Source organism: Apaloderma vittatum, unplaced genomic scaffold (assembly GCF_000703405.1).
Source record: "Apaloderma vittatum isolate BGI_N311 unplaced genomic scaffold, ASM70340v1 scaffold25205, whole genome shotgun sequence".
NCBI lineage: Eukaryota > Metazoa > Chordata > Aves > Trogoniformes > Trogonidae > Apaloderma > Apaloderma vittatum.
Genome location: NW_009719284.1, coordinates 46,978 through 68,256, shown reverse-complemented (window position 1 = coordinate 68,256; position 21,279 = coordinate 46,978). Strand labels below are relative to the sequence as shown.

The 21,279-nt window shown below is 39.5% G+C and overlaps 1 protein-coding gene across 1 annotated transcript in view; it reads right to left on the bottom strand.

Moving 5' to 3' along the window:
• Nucleotides 1-329: 329 nt before the first annotated feature.
• The window catches only part of LOC104274837 (glutamate receptor 3-like), a gene marked incomplete at both ends in the record, with an annotated part of 67,651 nt that continues 46,701 nt past the window's right edge, over nucleotides 330-21,279 (bottom strand). Inside the window, one exon of the mRNA XM_009870575.1 lies at nucleotides 330-517. Coding sequence (XP_009868877.1) covers nucleotides 330-517 — 188 coding nt within the window. The remainder of the gene's footprint in view (nucleotides 518-21,279) is intronic.

Sequence of the window (21,279 nt, the reverse complement as noted above, 5' to 3'; positions counted from 1 at the left end):
GCACCTGTCTTGCAATCCCTACAAGTAGCCCTGATGCCAGTAATGTTACTCTGGCAGATGAGGTTTTACGTTCTTAACCTAGTTAAAAATAATTCATTATTAACATTTGGGAAAAAATATCAGAGAGACATTTCCTGTCCTGATAGGCTACATGTAAGTGCTGCCATCTACTATGAGTATCACTGAGGAACTTCAGTTTTACTAGGTAACCAGCCAGTTGTTGGAACTCACATCTCAATGGATATTTAATTATTTTTTAGGAATAGGTAATTCTGGAAACATTAACCATGTCTGTCATGGAGAGATCACAATGTCTGAAAAGCAGATACCTGTTCCAAAATGGTGTTGATTCTGTCTACTTCACAATCAATTAAGTATCTTTTTTCTTGCCGCCTGTCCATCTCCTCAATGATTCTTCTGAACTCTTGAACATCTTTTATGCTTCCTACAGATCTGGCTGTCACTTGCCAGTTGTTCTGTACTGCTGCTTCCATGATTGCCTGAAGAATCGAAAATCCTGTAGGCAGAAGAGACAATACAAACATTTAAAAACAGAACAAAAGTAAAAACTATTCCGAATGTTTGACAAAGAGTTCACAAAAATTTGCATCATCTAAAGCATGTAGACTAGCTAGTAGCCTGCAAGTGCTTCATTACTTCAGAAAGCAACAGTGCAGGGACCAGGTTCTTCTTTCGGCTACACCACTGACGAAGTCACTGACTTCAGCAGAATTGCTTGGCGATATATTACTGTGAGGCGTATCAGAATCTGTCCAATATATCATATTATGATCCTCTCAGGAATGTTTATGGTCGTGCTGGGGTCCGTGCCAGCTGAAAATAGGAGCCTGCAGCCATTACTTGGGCAAAAGTCCATCAGCTTGAAGAGCCGGACAGAAGGGGTAATTTGCCTGTGCAGACTGCCGCAATGGGTCATTAACTGGCAAAGATCCAAGCACTGCACAAGAATGCCAATTAAGTCATTGTACCAGTTATTGGAGCCATGAACCACAGGAGAATATTTTACTGATACTCATTTTGATTTCAAAAAATGTTTTTAAATATGGAGTCTAGCAGCATTAACCACACTTTCAATGCTTTCATTAAGGTAATACCAACTCATTTAGCAGCCTCAACAGAGGAGAGAAACAGCACAGAATTACCAAAGATTGCACAGCAGGAAATTATTCGAGCAAACAGCATTTCATTTCTTGTGAATAACCATGCCTTGGCAGCAGACAGAACTCAAGTCGAGTCCCTAAGTGAAAGGTGGTAGAACTGGGAACAGCAGTCTCCTTCAAATCACGCTATGTAGGAGTCATTATATACTCCTTTGCATACCTTTGTTATAGCGTGTAGCTGGGAATTTGGAGAATTACCTGCTTTGATTCAGGAAATTAAATTACTTGCACAAAGCTATTCAAAATCTGTGTGGATGCTAATCAAAGACAGGTCATCAACTTCAGGCACACAGTGAGACACAGGGGACTTTCTTTGTACAGAAGCATCCATGTGACCTCTGTTTCTGTTCAGATAATTTATTTGCAAAACTTTCAGTCTAGTCATTCAGTCACACTGTGAATTTCTTATCCAGAACCAGATGTGAAAAACTCAGAATGTCTTCACACACACAAATACGTAAACATACAGGATCAGCAGTCAATTAATTGTGCTCTGTGATAGCCAGTCTCCTACGCTTCTGAAACTGAAAGGAGTTTGAGCTACAGAGGAAGAACATGTTCACTGCTTCGAATTATACCAAGAGCTATTCTGCACTCAGTTATCACTCGTAGGGGTATATCCGTAACAAAGAACTTGTGCCGCAGCCCAATCTCCTCTAGCCTGCTGAAAATCTGTAGTGGCTGTCTGTAGGCTGAGGAGCTGCATCGTTACCTCATTACTGATACTTTTTTGAGTGATTTTCCAGATTGCAGTTAGATTATTATAATTTACCACGTGACTTCCTTAAGTCTCGCTCAAATGCCCTCACTTTCCCTATGCAGCCTTCTTGATTCCTAACGCTTTTCTTTGTATGAATGCACTTTACTATCCTGTGAAAGGTGGGGACAATTAATATGTACACTGGTTGGGAATTCTTTCTGGCATCTTCTTTCCCCTGAGACTATTGAAAGGGAGGCATTTACATATGTATAGTACAATGAACTCAGTCTTCCTTAACATCATATTTTACAGAAATGGTTGTGATGTCTGTGACAGCATTGCGATTCCATTACACGTAGGAGGAAGATCTAAGCCTAAGATACTTGGTTGGCTGCAAAGGAGGGATTTTGGTATGGGAACGTAAATGCTACTAATGGGGATTTACAAATGCTTTGTGTAAAAAGATGTGCTTTTAAAAAAAAATTGATTTCATTAGGTAATGAATATTTACAGCTTTATTTCACCATTCATATAATGTCTAAATATGAAACTTGAGCTTGCTGTAAACAACACAAACCAGTCCATAAGTCTATTTTTTCACTCCAAATTGAACAAAATGGTTCAACATATTGCACAAAAATGACACTTAAAAAAATCTAGCTCTAGTTTTTGATAACAGCACATACAAAACTTAAATTGTCTCAAGGAAAGAAGTGAAAATGAACATGCTGGCGAGCAGATGCCATTGGTTGACTGTCACACACCCGGTTTCAGTTAACAGTGCTTGAGTCAGAGCTTGCTTTATCAATGCCTGAATATCTCAGAAGAAAGCCAGGCAATTTTTCTAATTTTGTGCAATTGTCTGTTTGTGTGAGAGTGTATGTCTGGTTTTTTGCATTTGCCTGTATTAGTCTATGGTTACCATTTCAAGAAAGAGCAAGGTTACTCCACAGCCTTTCTTCTATGCACAAAAATACAATTACAGTAATCTTAGTGTGACAAAGCTCCAAAGTTTCATTGTGTCTGTCTTCTCTTACCTCCTGTTTCTCCTTGTCACACCAAATCTTTACAGTCACAGTCCCCTCCACCCTTGCCAGATCTTAAAATCCTCCCTCTGGTCACCATCTGTGCCAGTACACCTCTCCTGGGCTCTGTGCCTCTCCCGTCCTCGCTCTGACAAGCACCATTTGCCCTTTGATAGTTTGTTAGGCCAGTTCTCTGATGACCTTTACAAAGACCGTTCCCCTTGCTAAGCCTGGTTCAAACCTCCTGTGTTCAGGACACAGCACACTCACATCCTTGCAAACATGCATTTGCTCTTCCCAAGCTCCGGTCCCTCTCCATCCTCATTGCCCTCTGCGCCATTTACTACATTTTACACTGTTACGTGGCATTTCTGTAAACAACATGTTCCAGGCCTCAGCTGTACTTCACCATTAAGAGAGCTGTTACATAAGCAATGTGATTGTTTAAATAAAAGCACCATTTTATCTTCAACTGTGAACTTTTCTTTCTCCTTAGCATAACAATGCAAGCTGGGACAGTTGGGGGGTACTGCGTGGGTAATGAATAGGGAAATTATTTTCCCTGTTCTGTGTATGTCAGCTCTGCAACGAGCTTTTCCATTCCCTACTCTCCAGAAGACATGCCATGCGAATGCTTCACAAGAGATGCTTGTCCCTGAGCACCTTGGAGGTGACTGAAATCCCATGGGTGCCTCTCATTTCATTCACCCTAAAGAAAGCCAGCCAGCCACAGCAACTACCTCTATTGTTTAGTTTTTCTATGGTTTGCATCAGATCTATCCTAAAAAATTAAAAGCCTGATAATTCACCCCATGTCTGTGAAGAAGCTCTGCAGGAAAGGCCTTCATAAGCCTACTGTTACTGGTCTATACTTCTTGAATTGATAAAGCCAAAAAACATTAGACAAGACAAGAAAAACTGACATCCTCCTGAAAGATAACAGCAATAAGATTATATCCAAAGAGGTTCATAATACCATTATTAAAATTCAGAGGCTGTTCATTCTATAGTCATTAACACAAATACAGACAACAGGAAAAATTCATTCAGCCCCAGTCTGACCTTTCAACTGCTTTTTTTTCCTTAGTCATACATTTTACGTGAAAAAGCAGCATGACGGCAGACACGCATTTTTCTGGAAGCACTGCTTCTGAGGCCAGCTCGTCTGATGGACCACATCCCTTCACTGCACTATCTCATGAACATGTTGGCATCACTGATTTACAAATATGCCTGGTCACACAATGACGATGTCCAGGTCATGGAACAGACCTATATTACATTTTGGTCCCTTTCAGCCACGTACTGGGCAGGGGTTGCTCCCGTGATTTTGAATGCAATCTCGGAAGTCAATTTGATCTGCATCTCCTAAAAATTAATATTAATATTGAAATGTGCCATTGTCCAGCTTATTGTTAAAATACTGATGATTTAAGAGAACCAACCCTCACCTAAAAAGTTGGCAAAATAATAAAGTGTCCAGCTTATCTCTCAGTGAGCTGAAGCAAGGTTTTAAGTTTTGCTGACTGAAGCTTGCAAAGAGGGAAAACATTCAATATCAATTTCCTTCAAAGCAGGGCAAGTTTTATTTGTTGCAATGCTATCTCTGTACTTTAAACAACCCACACAATATTATATTCTAGGCAGTCCTCCTTGCAGCTGGACTATAACAAAAATTCACCCAATATCTTCATACTTGTGCCAGGCACAGCCTGTACCCCACTCTTTCAGATCATCCCTTTGGTACGAGCACCTCCCAGTTGACCATACTAACACAAGTGAAGAGGATATTTCACTTTTTGCACCTCCAAAAGCTCATGAAACTTTCCTCACATCCATGTAAGCAAAATTCATCTCAACAGTTTGCTCAGTCATGTGAAATTCTATGCACTACCTCATTGAGCTAACTCTTGTTTAAATAAGAGCAATCATTAACGTGTCATGAGTAAATGACCACACTGGAACATCTGTAGCATCACGTGAGCTCTCACAGTTGGCACCAAAGCACTGAGAAAAAATTGCCACTTGTGTAGTTCACTTTTTCCTGAATGTTCCTGATAAGATCTTGGACCTCAGCCTATTAGAAATGAAAGAGCATTTGCTTGCAGTTCTTCCTTTGCCTTGCTGAGTACCAAAGATCTTTGAGGGGTATATTTTCCTGGCATGCAGTACGCTTGTGCCAGCTGAATGAGCATCAGCTCGGATCTGAATACTTGTGTTTTGGACTATATATCTGGGACATGAGATGAAGAACTAAGCTCCTGGCCTACGTGTGAACTTCAGGGATTTAAGTGTAGAGCTGTGTTTGACAAGGGCACAATGAACTCACCGAAAAGGAGGCCATCAAGGCAAGTGCTTCCCCAAGACAAACTGAAGTTCTGTGACGCCAGCTTACATTTCAAGTGTACCAGAGGTCTGTAAGTTGAGATATACTTGGATATTCTGTGTGCTTGGCGCTGAGCCTAGCACCAATTTAAAAGCAAACACATGAACATGTTAGGTGTAAGTAAAAAACAACTAGCAAACCCAAAACACTCTCCAACATTCAAAATCCAAACATGTCAGTTAGGCAAGTGTGCTTTGCAGACCCTATGTCTGCGTAACAAGTTCAGAGTAGGGGAAGAAGCAAGGAAAAAGCTACTAAATTGGTCACCAATAAAAGATGCAGCAAATGACTAATACACCGGAGTGCTCTTTCAGCCTAACACATAATTATTAAACAGAAGCAGAATAACTGCATTCCATCTGATTTTGACCTGATCACAGAAGCAAGTAAAGTGTTACGCTTTGCTGTTCTAGTAGCAGACAACCTTCTAGACCAAGTAGCAAACACACTCTAACAATTTTTTTCTTCTGCTTCTTCTATTCTGTAAACCTTTAGTTTACCCTGTACGTTACTACATTATTGCAACCTGTCATCCACAAAACAGAGAAATCTACACAAACAGATATGTCAGCTTGGTTGAGTGAATGTGAACTTGTCTGGCTCTAAAGGAGAATTTACAGGAACCATCTGGTCTGCATTTGCTTGGGATGGGATAGAGCCAAACATGCAGCAATTCAGATCTGCTGAATGCAAATAAAAGACTTTTTATTTTTAAATAGCTCTTTCTGAATGCATTTCAACTTGATCTGTTCTTTTATAACAACCTTGCATTTAATTCACCCCTCATTTTACTCAAGTTTTAGGTCACTGCAACTCCAGTGTTTTTGAATGAAGCTGTGCCAGTGTAAAATGAGAGTAGTGTAGTAAGGGATTAGAAGAGTACAATAGCCAAGGGCAGACATAAAGATGCCGTAAGCAATGCTGTCACTTCCGTAAGGGGACTTATTTATATGACTTTCAAAATGATGCGGGCAAGTCTCCTGGTGTAGGACAGATAGGTATATCTCAATACAACAACATGATCCAAAGTTTATTGGAAAAGCTGTGTTCTCGTTTTAGCTTTGCTATGCAAATCTTGATTTAAATAATTTCCAAGGGAAAAATAATTGAGTGATTATAGCTTCTGGATGCAGATGGGTAACAAAATAGTTGAGATGGGAACACTTTAAAACCAGAGTATGTTCTGTTTGAGGAAAATATAACAGGTAAACAATAGTGCAGAGAAGGCAGAAGAACTAGCACAGAAAACTGGAAAAAGGAATAATGTATTCTGAGAAATGACAGAAGTTGAAGAGCACTGTGTTGTCCAGTAGGCACGGGCCGTAGGTTATCCTCTGTGTGCTTATTACTAAGAACTCTTGATACTGATCCTGTCAGAAAGCTGACAGAGGTAGCAGTGAGGGCATTCTGTCACCAGAGGATGCTGAGATCTGGGACACATGAGTAGTGGAGAGTTCTCCCAAAGGGAAATCTTCTTTACATGGAAATGGCAAAATTGTAAAACTATATTAGCATTAAAAACAATTACCTTCTAAGCTTTAGGAGATGTGAATAAAAAAAAAATAAATCAACTCCTTAAGTACAGAGAGTTTTCATCTGTGAAGCTCTGCACTGAGCCCAGGGCTTTCTGTGTCCAGCAGAGCCAGAAGCTTAAAATTATGCAGTAAACACAGCACTGCTACTCATACAGTGGGATGCAAATCTAGGGAGTTCAATTGCAGTGATATTCCTGCCCAACACCAATTTCCCTGAGTGCCCCGAATTCTCCAGCAAGGACATGCTCCAAGTGACATTAGTAAATTCAAAATAAATCATTTGCTGAGTACAGCCCTGCATCCTACTGCTATCGGGAAGCTAATTTCATAATCCTCATACAACATCATAGCCTTGCCTATATGCAGCCTTCTGTTAGTGGCTTCTCTCCCTTCTGCCCACTTTTGGGCACTCCTACCCCATGTCCACACTGCTCTGCAGCCTCACTTACTGCCTCTTGTACGGAGCAAGCTAGAATGAGTCCACACCAAGCCCTGCTGCTTGCAACAGACCAGTCTTCAGCTGAAAAGCTTTTGAGCACTATAATCCAAACAGAAGTTTCTCTGGGGAAAACAAAAAAAAAGAAATGCAGATACTACCAACTGCTTCCTTCAGGCCATCAGAGCTGTTCTTTTTGTTTTTTCATTACTCCCATGTATTGGGTTTTGAAGAAACCAGATCTCACCACCATGGACAAAAACCATTGCAACTACAATCCACTTAATGTCAGATGCCATAAAGTTGATCATAGCGAGGCATAACTGAGATGCTTTGGCCTTAGTCTGTCCTTAACTTCAGGTGCATCTGGGTGATGGTCTCTTAGGTTCTCCTTCTAAGTGGAGAGAGTGAAAAGTTCTCTTCTTTTATGTTCGCAACATGTGGAAATCAACGGAAGACACTACATAGATAAGTGAAGTTGTTTAAGGCATCATCATGTAGGTATCACTCGCAACCTTTACCTGCAATTAAGAAACTAAAAGAGAACAAAAATCCCAGTGTGTTGACTAGCACTCAACTGATGAAGCTAATTACTGCACGTTAAAAATACATATCTAATTGTGTTTACGTATTTATCTCTGCAAGAAGATTCTAATTAGGAATCACAGAGTTAGCAATTATCAGTCTGGAAAAGAAAACCTAACTTGTCTGCAAAATAACTGTGGCACATTCCATGTGAAGCGAGCTCTCAAAGGGAAAGCTTACAAACCCCCAAATCTGAGCATGCACAGATGTCACAAGACATGGCGAATTTAACTCATCTTTTGGTGACAATAATGACTTTGGGGAGATATCTTTGGCCTATCGCGTGACTTGGAGGAAAAACATAAAATGAGAAGCCATCTGATCAATAACGGAACAGCATACTGCTTCTCAGTGATGAGCCAAGCTGCTGGGCTACCTTTCCTGCCTGTGGCTGCTCTGAGCAAAGTGTCTTTAAATCAGAAACAAAAGGTCTGCTCCTGTTTATAACGCCAACACGGGCCTTCCCACTGGCACGGATATGGCTGCGTGGATTTCCTTCCTCTCTTCAATGCCTGTGAAAAACTCCTAATACCTCTTTGCCTTAATGACACATTTTAGCCCAGCTTCATTGTCTCAGAAGTGCACCACACGTGGGCTGCATCTCCCACGGTGCGGACTGCGCTCAACGCCCAGCAGCACGCTTCCCATGGGATGCTGTCCTGTCATTCAGCTTTCAGAAAATTCCTAATGAACATTAATAATGTTAACAATAATGCTAAATAAGCTCAAAGCACTACAAATCAACTGATTTATTGTCAACACTCCCATATGAAAGAGGCAAATAATAAATTTGAAATAGAATTTAAAACCCCCACATTTGGCCTGTCTCATATAGAGGGTCAGTAATAGATCCAGTCTTAAAATTCAGGGTTTCCCGATTCATACCTAGATTTGTTTTTATTTCAAATCATAACATAGTTGAATATACACTTCTACAGATTCCTATGCTGTCTACAAACACACTAGCCACTGAAATTATATAGTAGAAACATCAGTATGGTATCTCAGAATACATTTTCCTTGTATCTTATTTGCTAAAGTAAATTGAATAGCTACCTAGCCCCTGGTGAACTGGGATACTGATGGAAAAACGCTATTTATTATCCAGGTAAAGTTGCACAATTGTGATATCATTTCAAATACAGTTAAAATTGAAAGTATTGTGTGGAATCATCATCTGAGAAAATAAATAAAAATGAATTATTTTTTAATCTTAAACAACTTCCTTAGCCAAAAGAGAATATTAGTGCATTTATTGTATTTTAGGCAATAAATGTTGTGGGAGAAGGAAACTTACCCACTTATCAACAGCACAGGATTGTAAAAATAGCTAAATCCTGTCCTCATATACCACTGCATTCATCTAAAGATTTAAAAATGCAATTCCAATGTGTGCTGCAAACTTAAAATTATTGATAACACAAGTTAATTCTTTGCCATGATATGTATAGGGTTTTTAGCATGAACGTGCAAGAGTATTGCTGACTGCCTTCTCCTAAAAACACATCTGGAACTGCTGAGTCTAAAAAAATGATAAATACTATTCCTTTGAAGAAACAACGACAAGAGATCATGGTAATCAGACTATGAATTGAAATACATATTCATCATCAAAAAAACCCTGGACTGACCTCAGATAAATGTCTTGGAAAAAAATTATGCTAGCTGAATTGTTCTCAAACATAGTAAAATTATTCCTTCTGTCTGACCTTCAGTCAATCATGTTAGAAAAATATTTATTCCTCTCCCTAACCTTTATCTACACTTTCTGTTTCTCAAGCTACCTGAGCAAACAAATCTTTTGCCTCTGAGAATTTTCATTAACAGATGCTATCAACCTTTCAAAGTCTCTCTTCATCAACATCTCACGCTTTGGTATCTAGCATTTTAATTGCCCTTGCAGCTGGAATGTGTCTCATGTCTCAACCCATAGTTAATTTTCTTTTATTTATTCTGAACACTGAAAAAAACAAACCCCAGCAATCAAAGGGTGAGCATCAATTTTAAAAATATTCTGAAATTTAAATGAGTTTTTATGATAATATAAATGATAATTTATGGATCCATATTCACAGTCTGCATGTCTTTTTCAGTCAGTCAGTTGGTTATTTCTGCCTTTTTTTTTGCCAATGACTAGGAAGAAGGAGCTTTTACATGGAACTATTACCTCTATTTTTTTCAATGCAACCATTTCTCTCCCTCACAATGATGTATTCATTAATTGCAATGCCTCATATTAATTCAAAATAGGTCTCTATATCTCACAGACTACGTGGCAATACAGATTTAGTCAACTTGGGCTTGAATATGTAAGTGTAGTTCTACCGCACTGACCAGAATACAGAATATATCATCTAACCTGCTTAATACTGATCCTTTCTGTAGTGTGGCTGTTAAGAATTTTAGCATTAGCTCTCCCTTCTCTGCTAAAACACACAATTTTTTTGGGCTGCTGCTCTGTATTTTGCAACTTCTAAATACAAGGGTTGGAGATAGTAACCTTAGGTGGGTGAAAACCCCCTAGATTTAAGCATCTGTGGTCAGTTACTGAATATGTTATTCCTGATTTAGATCAGGAAGGCAGCTCAGATGAAATATGAGTCTCGATTATATAGAAATGTGCAAACATTTCAGCATAAGTACTTGCTAAGTAGAGGTAGAAATGTAATTCAGAAGTTTAGTTCTGGCTTCATCTCTCCAAGTTTCAATGTGCTCAGTTGGGGAAGAAAGGAGAGAGAGAAGGTTCCTGGAGTTGGCTCCACACATTAGCAAGGGTTGGGCTTCAGATCCAGACTTTTCTACGGCATCCAAGATTATTTGTGCCCACAGCACTCCCCCTTCCCGGACATTTTTCCTATGGAGTGAAGTTTTTTTGCCCCCTATGTCAACATCCCATTCATTTCTATGATCCACAAATGGAACTTGCAGAGGAAGACATTATCTATGTACAGACAAAAAGTTTGTCTAATTTATCGCTCTGATAATTGACAGTTTAGAACAATGAGCAGAGAAACTAGACTCAGGGAATAACCTATATGACTTCAAAGGCAATTTTATCAGAGGCTCAACTTTACCTTCCTTGACCACCTTGGGCAAACACTGCGCCTGCATATAAAGGACATGCTGATACACAGGCACATGCCCTCAAAATTCACCCCGAAATCAACATAATGGAAGTGTACACTGCTGGATCACAATGACCATGGAACGGTATGAATAAAAGGTTACACATCCCTCAAGAACTAATAGTCACTACATCTTCACTACCTGCTGCTGGACAATACACCTACACATATCCATGACTATACAGCAAACCAACGGAACACATAAAACTCTGTTTCTTAGTTTTACATTATCCATAAACATACATAAAAAAATCTTGTTCTTGCATGTACACACGGCAGATGGTAACAATTCTGTTAAATCATAGAATCATAGAGTATGTTGGGCTGGAAGGGACCTTTAAAGGTCATCTAGTCCAATCCTCTTGCAGTGAGCAGGGACATCAGGTTGCTCAGAGCCCCATCAAACCTAACCTTGAACGTCTCCAGGGATGGAGATACCACCACCTCTCTGGGCAACCTGTTCCAGCGTTTCACCACCGTCATTGTAAAGAACCTTTTCCTAACATCTGATCTAAAACTACCCTGCTCTAGTTTAAAACCATCGCTCCTCATCCCATTGCTACAAACTCTTGTGAACAGACCCTCACAAGCTTTCCTGTAGGCCCCCTTGATTTAGAAATGGTAATAACAAGTATTTGAAACAACTAACACTTTTGCCTATGATCCTCTCAGAAACAGGCTCACTTCACAGTGCAACACAGGTAAAATTTTCACAAATTTCTGTCTTTCATTTTCCAAAATGACTTGAGTAGGATGGTAGGAGTAGGTTTTCAGGGGCATCAAATATGCAAATGCTGAAGAATTTTAGCACTTGGGCTATCTTGCATTCCATTGACTTAAATGGCAGCCAGGCACAGAGCTCACCGAGGTGCTTTTCACGATGTGACTGTGTATGCTGAAAGCCTAAATACCTCTGAAAGACCTGTCCTGTGTGCCTTTGGAAATCACTTATGAAAATAGGATATGTGCTTCTCAGAATCTGTACTCTGTGGCCTGCTTAAAAAGTGGCGCAGAATTCTCGATGGAATACACTGTTAATTAGTTATTTCATTGCAACATGTTCAACAAGTGCACCAATAAAACTGCCTGACTAAATGGAATGTACACAGATCTGAGATGGACTATTAATTATTAGCTTGAAGAAGAAAAGGGAGATAGAAAATTCCCCTCCAAGGTTGCAGAGTGGTAGAGGGTCTATTACAAAAGGAAGGGATGCACGTAAACTGCAAACTCCCTGTTTTCATTATTTCAAACTAAATTGTTCTTAACATTTTCTCAGAGTTGGTCTGTAAAATCAGGAAGCTGTAACAAACACATCCTCGGGACCAGGCTGCCTCAGTACTCCAATTATGTTGGGCTTTGCACCCAGTTATGCTGCCAAGTGTTTACTATTATTTAAAATGTTCATATGCTATTTGAATATTCAATTCAATAATCAGTGAAACAAAAGAACTCTTCTATTCCATTTGTTTTGATATTATACCAACGCATGAGTACTCTTCCATGACTCCAAAGCCTCACAAATCTGAATGCATGGTTAAGCAACCTACAATGACAAAACATGCAAAAAATTTAGTATTATCTAATCTGAAGGACAAAATATACAGTGAATGGTACACACAGCTAGAAGCACAAGCACTGGTAGTTCTGATCACTCAGTTTATCATTACTGTGGTCATTCAGGCAGAGAAAAATTTCACAGAAGAGGGGAGGTCCCTGGTATACAGGTAGAAATGTTGTAAGTGTTCTTGCAAATCAATACTTTAAAACAAAAGGTTTGCATTCCACTACTGCCCTCCTTCAGTAGGGCAGCACTTAGTTGTTTAGTCTTTTTTGGTTTTTTGCCTCCCCCAGTAAACTAAATAAGATTTCTTTATTTTAACACTTCCTGCCACTGCAATTATCTCTGTGCAGGTATGACAAGTAAGGGAAAACCAGGTCGGTCGTGCCTGTGAGCAACTGGAGTTGACTTCAACAAAAACTTCCATCTAACCTTGCTAATTATTAATGTACAGATGTTCTAGGCTGAAAATATAATGCCCGTGCTTACTCTAGGGAGTTGGTCCCCTCTGATTGTACTCAATACAAACTCACCCTCCCCCTGCAGGGAAATATCAAACCAACATTTCTCTCTTTACATAAAAAAGTTCTATTATTGTTGTTTCTAAAAAAGTAAAAAAATAAATTGAAAAAGATTTTAAAAGCTCAAACATTAAAAACCCATATTCTTTAGATACTGTTTACTATCGTTGGTAAATTCGCAGATGACATCAAGTTGGAGGGTAGTGTCACTCTGCCGGAGGGTAGGAAGGCACTGCAGAGGGACCTGGACAGGCTCTGTCGATGGGCTGAGGCCAACAGGATGAAGTTCAACCAGACCAAGGGCAGGGTCCTGCACTTTGGTCACAATCAGCCTCTGCAGCGCTACTGACTGGGGCAGGAGGGGCTGGAGAGCGGCCCAGCAGAGAGGGACCTGGGAGTGCTGGGTGACAACCGGTTGAACAGGAGCCAGCAGTGTGCCCAGGTGGCCCAGAAGGCCAACGGCATCCTGGCTTGTGTCAGGAACAGTGTGGCCAGCAGGAGCAGGGATGTGATTCTGCCCCTGAGCTCAGCCCTGCAGAGGCCTCCCCTTGAGCCCTGTGTGCAGGGCTGGGCCCCTCACTGCCAGAAAGACACTGAGGGGCTGGAGCGGGTCCAGAGGAGAGTGACGAGGCTGGGGAAGGGACTGGAGGGAAAGTCCTGTGAGGAGAGGCTGAGGGAGCTGGGGCTGGTCCGCTGGAGGAGCGGAGATGCTGGCGTACTGGGGTCACCTGGCACAATGCGTGCAGAGATTGCCGATCCCAGAGAATTATGGTAGTGACAGGACTAGAGGGCACAGCCTGAAACTGCATCAGGGCAGATTTAGGTTGAATCTCAAGAAGCCCTTCCTCATGGAGAGGGTGCTCAGGCACTGGGATGCACTGCACAGGGAAGGGCTGGAGTCACCGTCCCTGGAGATGTTTAAGGAGAGGCTGGATGTGGCACTCAGTGCCGTGGTCTGGCCATTGCGATGCTGCTGAGTCATGGGCTGGACTTGATGATCTCAGAGGACTTTTCCAGCCTCAACAATTCTGTGATTCTGTGACTGTGCTATATACCATAGTGTATCAAGAGGTCAAGAATCAATTCTAACTGCACTGCTACACTTAACAGCCCTTGCTGAGGTCTTAGCTCTCAATGCCAGTTTTTCTTGCGCATTGTTTGGAGCATGTCCCATTATTTCAATGATTCCTTTGCTTTTTTTTTTTTTTCTTAATGCAGCAAAACATTTGTACCTGTTTTAGAGGGTCTAAATTGTGCACCTTTGTCCTCATTCTTTGCATAGTCCTTTTGCCTCTGCCTGTAACGGAAGCCTCGATGCCTTCATTCCCGTCCTTCAGAAATAGCACCATTGTCTCCCTGCTACAATTCATTGCTTCTACTCATTTACTTCCCCCATTGTGATTCACCTCCACCACTTCAGATGATGTGGAACTCATGAAGGATTAATAAATAAAAGCACGCTGAAAGACAGGAGGCTGAGACCACGGTGCTGACACTAGGCAGTTAAGCATGTCTCATCTGTACCTCCACTGAATACACGTTGCACTAATGGTCAGGCACTCTAGGATAAACCACTTCAGACCTTCAGCCCAACAGGCACACTCCCAAATGTCCTCTGTACTCAGGACTTGGAGAGGAGTGAATTTATGTCATTAACTGTCCTGATCAGCAGGAGAGAAACAATTTTCCAGTTCCTCAGTCTTCCACACATAACACCACCCACTTCATTTTCCACATATAGTAATGTCTTACTCTCCTTCTTAGATCCTAGAACTGTAACACCTTGGGAATGAAGCAGGAAGAAAGCTAAACTAACTGTGCAATGCTCTAGATCAGCTCTTTACCATTTCTATAGAGTTTTAAAACACCAGAAATCTGGATTAGCCTAAATCTACTTCAGATAAAGCCATAGGGAATTTTTATGGGAATTCATAGATCACTTGCAACTATTTCGGCTATATTCCTGAAGAGATTAGTACGTGTTATTCCTAAAAGAGTTCACAGAAAGACCGAGCTTAGACCTAAGAGCACAAATCTGAATGACAGGAAGGACCCCAAGCCATTCAGCATTTAAAAGCCAACAATTTGCAATATTTTTCATATAATTCTTTGGCTTAGAGATCAGGCCATGGCCACAGAGCCTCTTAACAGGTAGAAAAAGTGATATTTATAGCCTAGACCTGCAAATACTTCTGAAGCAAGGTAATCACAAAGTAATTCACCTAATCCAAATCACTGAACCCTTCTCCAACACCACAGAGTTCCAGTGAGTTTTGTAATTAACTGTCAAGAGAACAGCATCAGGTGCTGTACTAAACTGCTGCCATGGTTAAACACACATCAGCAAGACGTTTCTGTGATTTTCCACAACGCCCACCACAGCTTTTCCACTGTGCTTGTAGCTTATTACTTCTGGTTAAACACAATAATATGGCTCATCTATTGAAGTTAAAAATTAACTTGCACTGTCCAACTGTAGTAAACTACTAAACACAAAGCAGAACAATATTTTGTTTTGTTATACACAAAAATTTGGAAACTGTGTCTCTTCAGCTCTATTTGCCAGCTTTACATACTTCAATTTCTCTTCCTTAGCCTCGTTCTGATTGATGTCTTCAATTATCAGAACTCTAATTTTCATCAGTAGCATTTACCAAATTGAAGTTTCTTGTCTGCTGACAAGAAATGAGTATGCAGCTCTCACAGCATAACCCAAGTAACTTAGATCTTTTAAAAGAGTTGATTTTATAATGGCCAAAGGAGAGAAAAAGGGTAAATTTGAATTCAAATTATTATCTTTCAGGAAGTCACAGAGACCAATTAATGACCAAGAGACATGAGATTCAAGTACGGAAAAATCTAATACACTAGACTTACCTCCCACTGACTTCTCTAGGAGTTTTGCATGTACCTGAACATACGGTGTGCCAAAGGAAACTATTCCTTGCTATCAGACATTCACATTTCCTTGCTTGATTTTTCTTTTGAATACGCATTCATTATTGACACTGTGAGAAAAGTTTCACACCCTGCTGAAGCTTCAGGTCCCATATCCTTCACAGCTTCTCAGAGCAACAATATTGGGCATGACCTTCAAACACACACTGGATCCACCTTTAGCACTCTGGTACCATGGGACTGCTTTGCAATACTCCAGTGAGCTTCTGCACCAACAGCTGTCTTTCAAAGAATGACTTAAATTTTCTTCTTAGCATATGAAGAACCAAATTGTGGCTTCTGTCCCAAGTGTTCCAGATGACCTTTACCAGCACACAGGAAGGTGGGAAATGAAGCTCTCTGGCGTGGCAGCACTCAGGCTGCGTTAAAGCAGTTGTTCCACACTGCTTATTAATGTGGTGGAAAGCAGCTTTCCCTTACTCTGCTGGACACACAGACTCTATCCCTCTGCACTGCACAGTAAATAAACCCAAAACACCTGTATCTGACTTACACAAACTGACCTCAGCAATGTATTGCTAAAATGCTATTTCAAATATTTTTCCTCCCAAAAGCCACATGGATAATACACTTCATTTCTAAGAAAAAGGGAGAGATCTTTAAAGACAAATATTGCTATGGTGCCCTGATTATTATTTTTTTTTTCTTTTTGGCCAGAAGCTGTGTAATTCTTTTCTGGCTGACTTGTTCTCTCACAAACAGAATGACCTTTATTGAATGGTCAGTAAATGTGATGGTTTTAACAGAGCTCCTGTTGCAGTGAAACTGATGCACCATGACTGTACTCCTGTCCACAGAAGGCAGAGGGTCCACTGGGTATTGTCAAAGCAACTCACAGCAGCTAAAAGCAGCAACACAATTAGTGAAACAAGCACAGTTCATACCTAAAGTCACTTCCAAGTACCATTGGAAAACAAGACCCCAACATATAAGGGTTTGGCTTTTAAACTACACATTTCTATTAACTGCAGAAGAAAAAAAAGTAGGGATTACCTTGCAGTTTGATTTCCTCTAAAAAGACCAGAACTCTAGAAGGAGCCACTTCTCCTTAGAACACTGTGGCAGAGCTGGTTGCTGTAATACAATAGTGTGCCGCGGTCCTTTATGATTAGAGCCACAGCTCATGGAAGAGACACCAACTTCTTCATCCTCCACAAGGATTACAAAAAGCTTGCTTTCCTGGCAGGGTAGTTTTTTGTTCCTTAGCTTAATGGATTTCAGAGTCTTTAGCCTATGGCTCAGGATTTTTGATTTGGAAACTGAATACGACAAAGGAAAAGCCCTCATCAGCTTTAATGAGATTTTTATCATGGTATTTGTAAGGACTAGTATGAGAATGCACAACACATGCCATCAGGGTTAGGAGATAAGACTGTCTCAACATTAGATTTTGTCTAGGTTCATCTACTCCATCCACAAAAATACTCTTGTCACTAAAGATGCAACCATGTACCACAGCTTCACTTGACACCGGTGGTGCGACAGCACTATTTGTCTTCGGTCTGAGACAAGACAAAAATAATAGAGATCGGGCTGACGGTCTGGAAAGCACCAGGCAAGAAATATGACAGCAAGAAAACTTGATTGCTTCTCGTCTGAGGGTTCTTGTGCCTGGGTAGAACCTACTCTCAATGGTCTGAGCTCCTTACAATAGGCACGGATCACACATCATTCTGATAATCGTTCCTAATGGAAATACAAACTACTTGAAGCAATATAAAATTTCTGGAGTAAAGGGAAAGTATCTCTCATTTACATCAATAAAATAATACGTTATTATTCACTTTGTTAACTTGTTGCTTAAGGGAACAATGTTTAAGAAGTCTACAAAGATAACGCATGATCAACGCTACACACCAGTAGGCAACAGTCACGAGGACAAGACTGAAAAAAAAGCAGAAAAAAAAGTTTGGTCTTCACCTGAATGATTTTACTCAAAACCTGCTATATTTGTCTTAGTAAAATGTTTTAATGATAATTTTAAGATATTTATTTAGGATGTTTATAAATACCTATAAATGATCAGTCAATGCCATACAATTTTATATAATGCAGAAGGGTAATAATGTTGCAATTTTATGATTTAAAAATCATTGATAAATATCTGGTTTGCTACCAACAAATTTAACACAGGAACATATTTATATGTTTATTGTGTCTTAACTGTGATTTATTGTGTTTTAAATAGTTATTAATAAAATAAAACAAAGTGTGGATGCTAACAACTGAAGGAAGGTATACAAGTAATTCTAGTCACTATAAAATTATATACTTGTTCAGAATAATATGATGTAGCATCTGAGATGTGGAGACTGCTAAAATACTGTCCTGATACATTTCTTTTTGGCGAAAAGCGGTGTGTTTATTGCTGGTTCATTTTTTTTTTCTGTAAAGTGTGGCCACTGGCCACTCTCAAATAAATTAAAAATGTTCTTTGATGCCCTGCATGAGTCACAGAGGGGCATGTAACTCCACTTGCCGCCGAGGGAAGTGTCCTGTTAGCAGTTACAGGGCCATCAATTCAGAAACAGACCTGGTTAAATTTTTTTTTAGTTACCATTATATTTACTGGAATAATAGACCTTTAGGAGGGGAGGGGACCACAGCTACATGGTAACTTAGGCCAAGCTGAATTTGTAACTCTGGCTGAAAAAAATGAAGGAAAATAGTTTTCAAAATGAAAGGTAACGATTTTTACTTTCAAAATCCAAACAACAATTAAAGTAAAAGTTAGTATTGAAATAACATAGACTATATTTTTTGCAGATAAGCTAACATTTTTCATCTTGATCCAAAAAGAAATTTGCAATTGTTATTTCACTCAACATTTCCCGCTCTTTCTCAAGTTCCACTCAACATTAACTTCAACAAAATTTTCTTTCTAAGCTTTAATTCTGTTAGGCAGGAGAAAAAATACACATTTGTTACTTATGTTGGAGAACCTAGTGCTATAGTACAATAGAATAAAGTAGAAAGCCCTGAGAAGGAAACGAGAAAAGACTGCGAAAAACTAGAGAAGGAGGTTCCACGCCACAGAATATTCCGTATAGGACAGTCATTTAAAAAAAATAAATTAAAACTGAGGAAATACAACACATTTCATCTTTTCTTTAACAAATGTGCCCCTAAAAATCCCTGAATGATCACACAGAAATCATTAGAATATTGGTTTTATTAGTTTATGGAAAACTAGTTTCCCTTGTGACACAGTGATTTCCGTTTTTATTGCTTTTGCTCTGTATGACAATTGGGCTGCTATTCTTTGTAGTGTAACACATATAAATGTACCTCAAATAATAAAACTGAGGCTAACACTTAATTTCCTAGCAAAATGTCCACTGAAGCCTCTCCGTTTCCTTTCACTCCAGTGCAGCAATCAGTAATTATTTGTTGAAAGTATTTCTCATGAACTCCCATTGCAGCAGATGCAGTAGAAACAGGAAGGAAAAACGTATTCCCTCCCTGCGTTCCGTAACGACTGCAGGTTAAACACATCTGACCTCAAAAGTCGTATAAAACACGACAATCGGAATATTACAAAGTGGCCCATACTAAGACTTCTCATTATTGATTCAATGAACTCCTTGTTCTTATGCAAACATTTTAAATAGCATCCCTTATTCGTGTGAAGTCCTAAAAATTAACTATCTGTGATCTGGAAAAGAGAACACATTTGAATATCAAAATACAGGATTTTTTAAATCTTTTATAATAATGGTTTTGTACAAGTTTTTATCTTGGTGTTACGATTTTTAAATTCATAAGGTCAAATCCTCACCTGTGCCTCACTTCAAAGAAATGCAATGAATGGCTTTTGTTATGCTCTGAGGCATATTCTGTTTTTACACAACTGAACCAACTTGGTTACACTCAGTAGCAGTCTGAATTCCCTGCAGTAAAAGTTTTACTGTTAAAAAAATTTTGACAAAATCCAGCTTTATAGCTAGACAGAGGTCACTAAAGTTACAAAAACACTATCTGCAGAAAAATGCAAATGAGTATCTCATAAAGTGAGAAAATATCTATGCAAAATGAATAGCACTTAAAACTTAAGAACAAATAACATCATTGCTCCCATTATCTTTTTATCTATAAATTTCACAGGAGACCCAATAAAGGGTTATGAGAATGCAGCTGGCATCTAAAATTCACTGTAAGACAGACGATGATGTGTTTATATCGCCCACTGTGGCCCGTTTTTGAAGAAGGTCAATCCAGAGATTACTTAAATTAAATCTACATTGTAATGCCCCACAGCTGCTTGCACTTAATATGTTTGGCTTCAGATATATTATTACTGAAAACTCAGTGTCATTCTATACACCGCAAACTTTAGAAGCCACAGCTCCTATTTTTGCTTCCAGATGTGTAGTTTCACAATAATTGTTAAACTAATGGAAATTAGTGCTATATAAATAGGAATTTGCGATCCAACAGACATGATGAATACTTCCTTGTGAGAAAAGAGTGCTTTAATGTGTAAATATGATTATATGGTTCACGTCAAAAGGGAAGCATCATTTGGTCTTATATTTTAAGGATGCTGAGCGCAGCTACACTTTTCCCTGATTTGTAGCGTAAGAAAAACAAGCAAAGCAAACTGGTCATTATTGAAATGTATGCCATTCACATCCATTTTGTTGCTTTCTTTGAGAAGTGTAGCTAAATGGTTCCAGAGAGGACCACTACAATAATAACTACACTAATACAATATATATGCATCATCTAACGCCACAATTTTCGCTTTCATCAACATACCTAAAACCAGACAAATAAGCAATGAAACAATCCTGAAAAATCCTTCAGGGCACACACGTTCATGTTAAAATGTGGAAAATAACTATCCTTTTCACATTACTGTTTTTTTTTTCTTACGGGAACAAGACAACTGCCACACTGTGATGAATGCGTTTCAAACGTTTGTGTTCAAGCTGTCTCCACGATGCCAAATATCTCTGAAACTAACACAGACACTAATGTAACAGAGGCAGTTACTTTGTAAGGCTTTTTTTTTTAAAACAGCATAGCATGAAACTCAAACTGTCAGTGCATAAATTACTGCTGCCTTGGGGCTGCAGTAACTTATGCATCCTTGTATTCACCCCCTCATATACCTCTCTTTTTGAAGGAAAGCTCAGATCTCCCCTCCCTCTCCCATCCCCTCACCTCTTTGTGGCACCCATTATAATGCCATTAAAAATATGTAGACTTCCTCATTACGTGTGTAGGTGAGGGAGGGAGAGAACTGCGTAACAAATTACAGAAA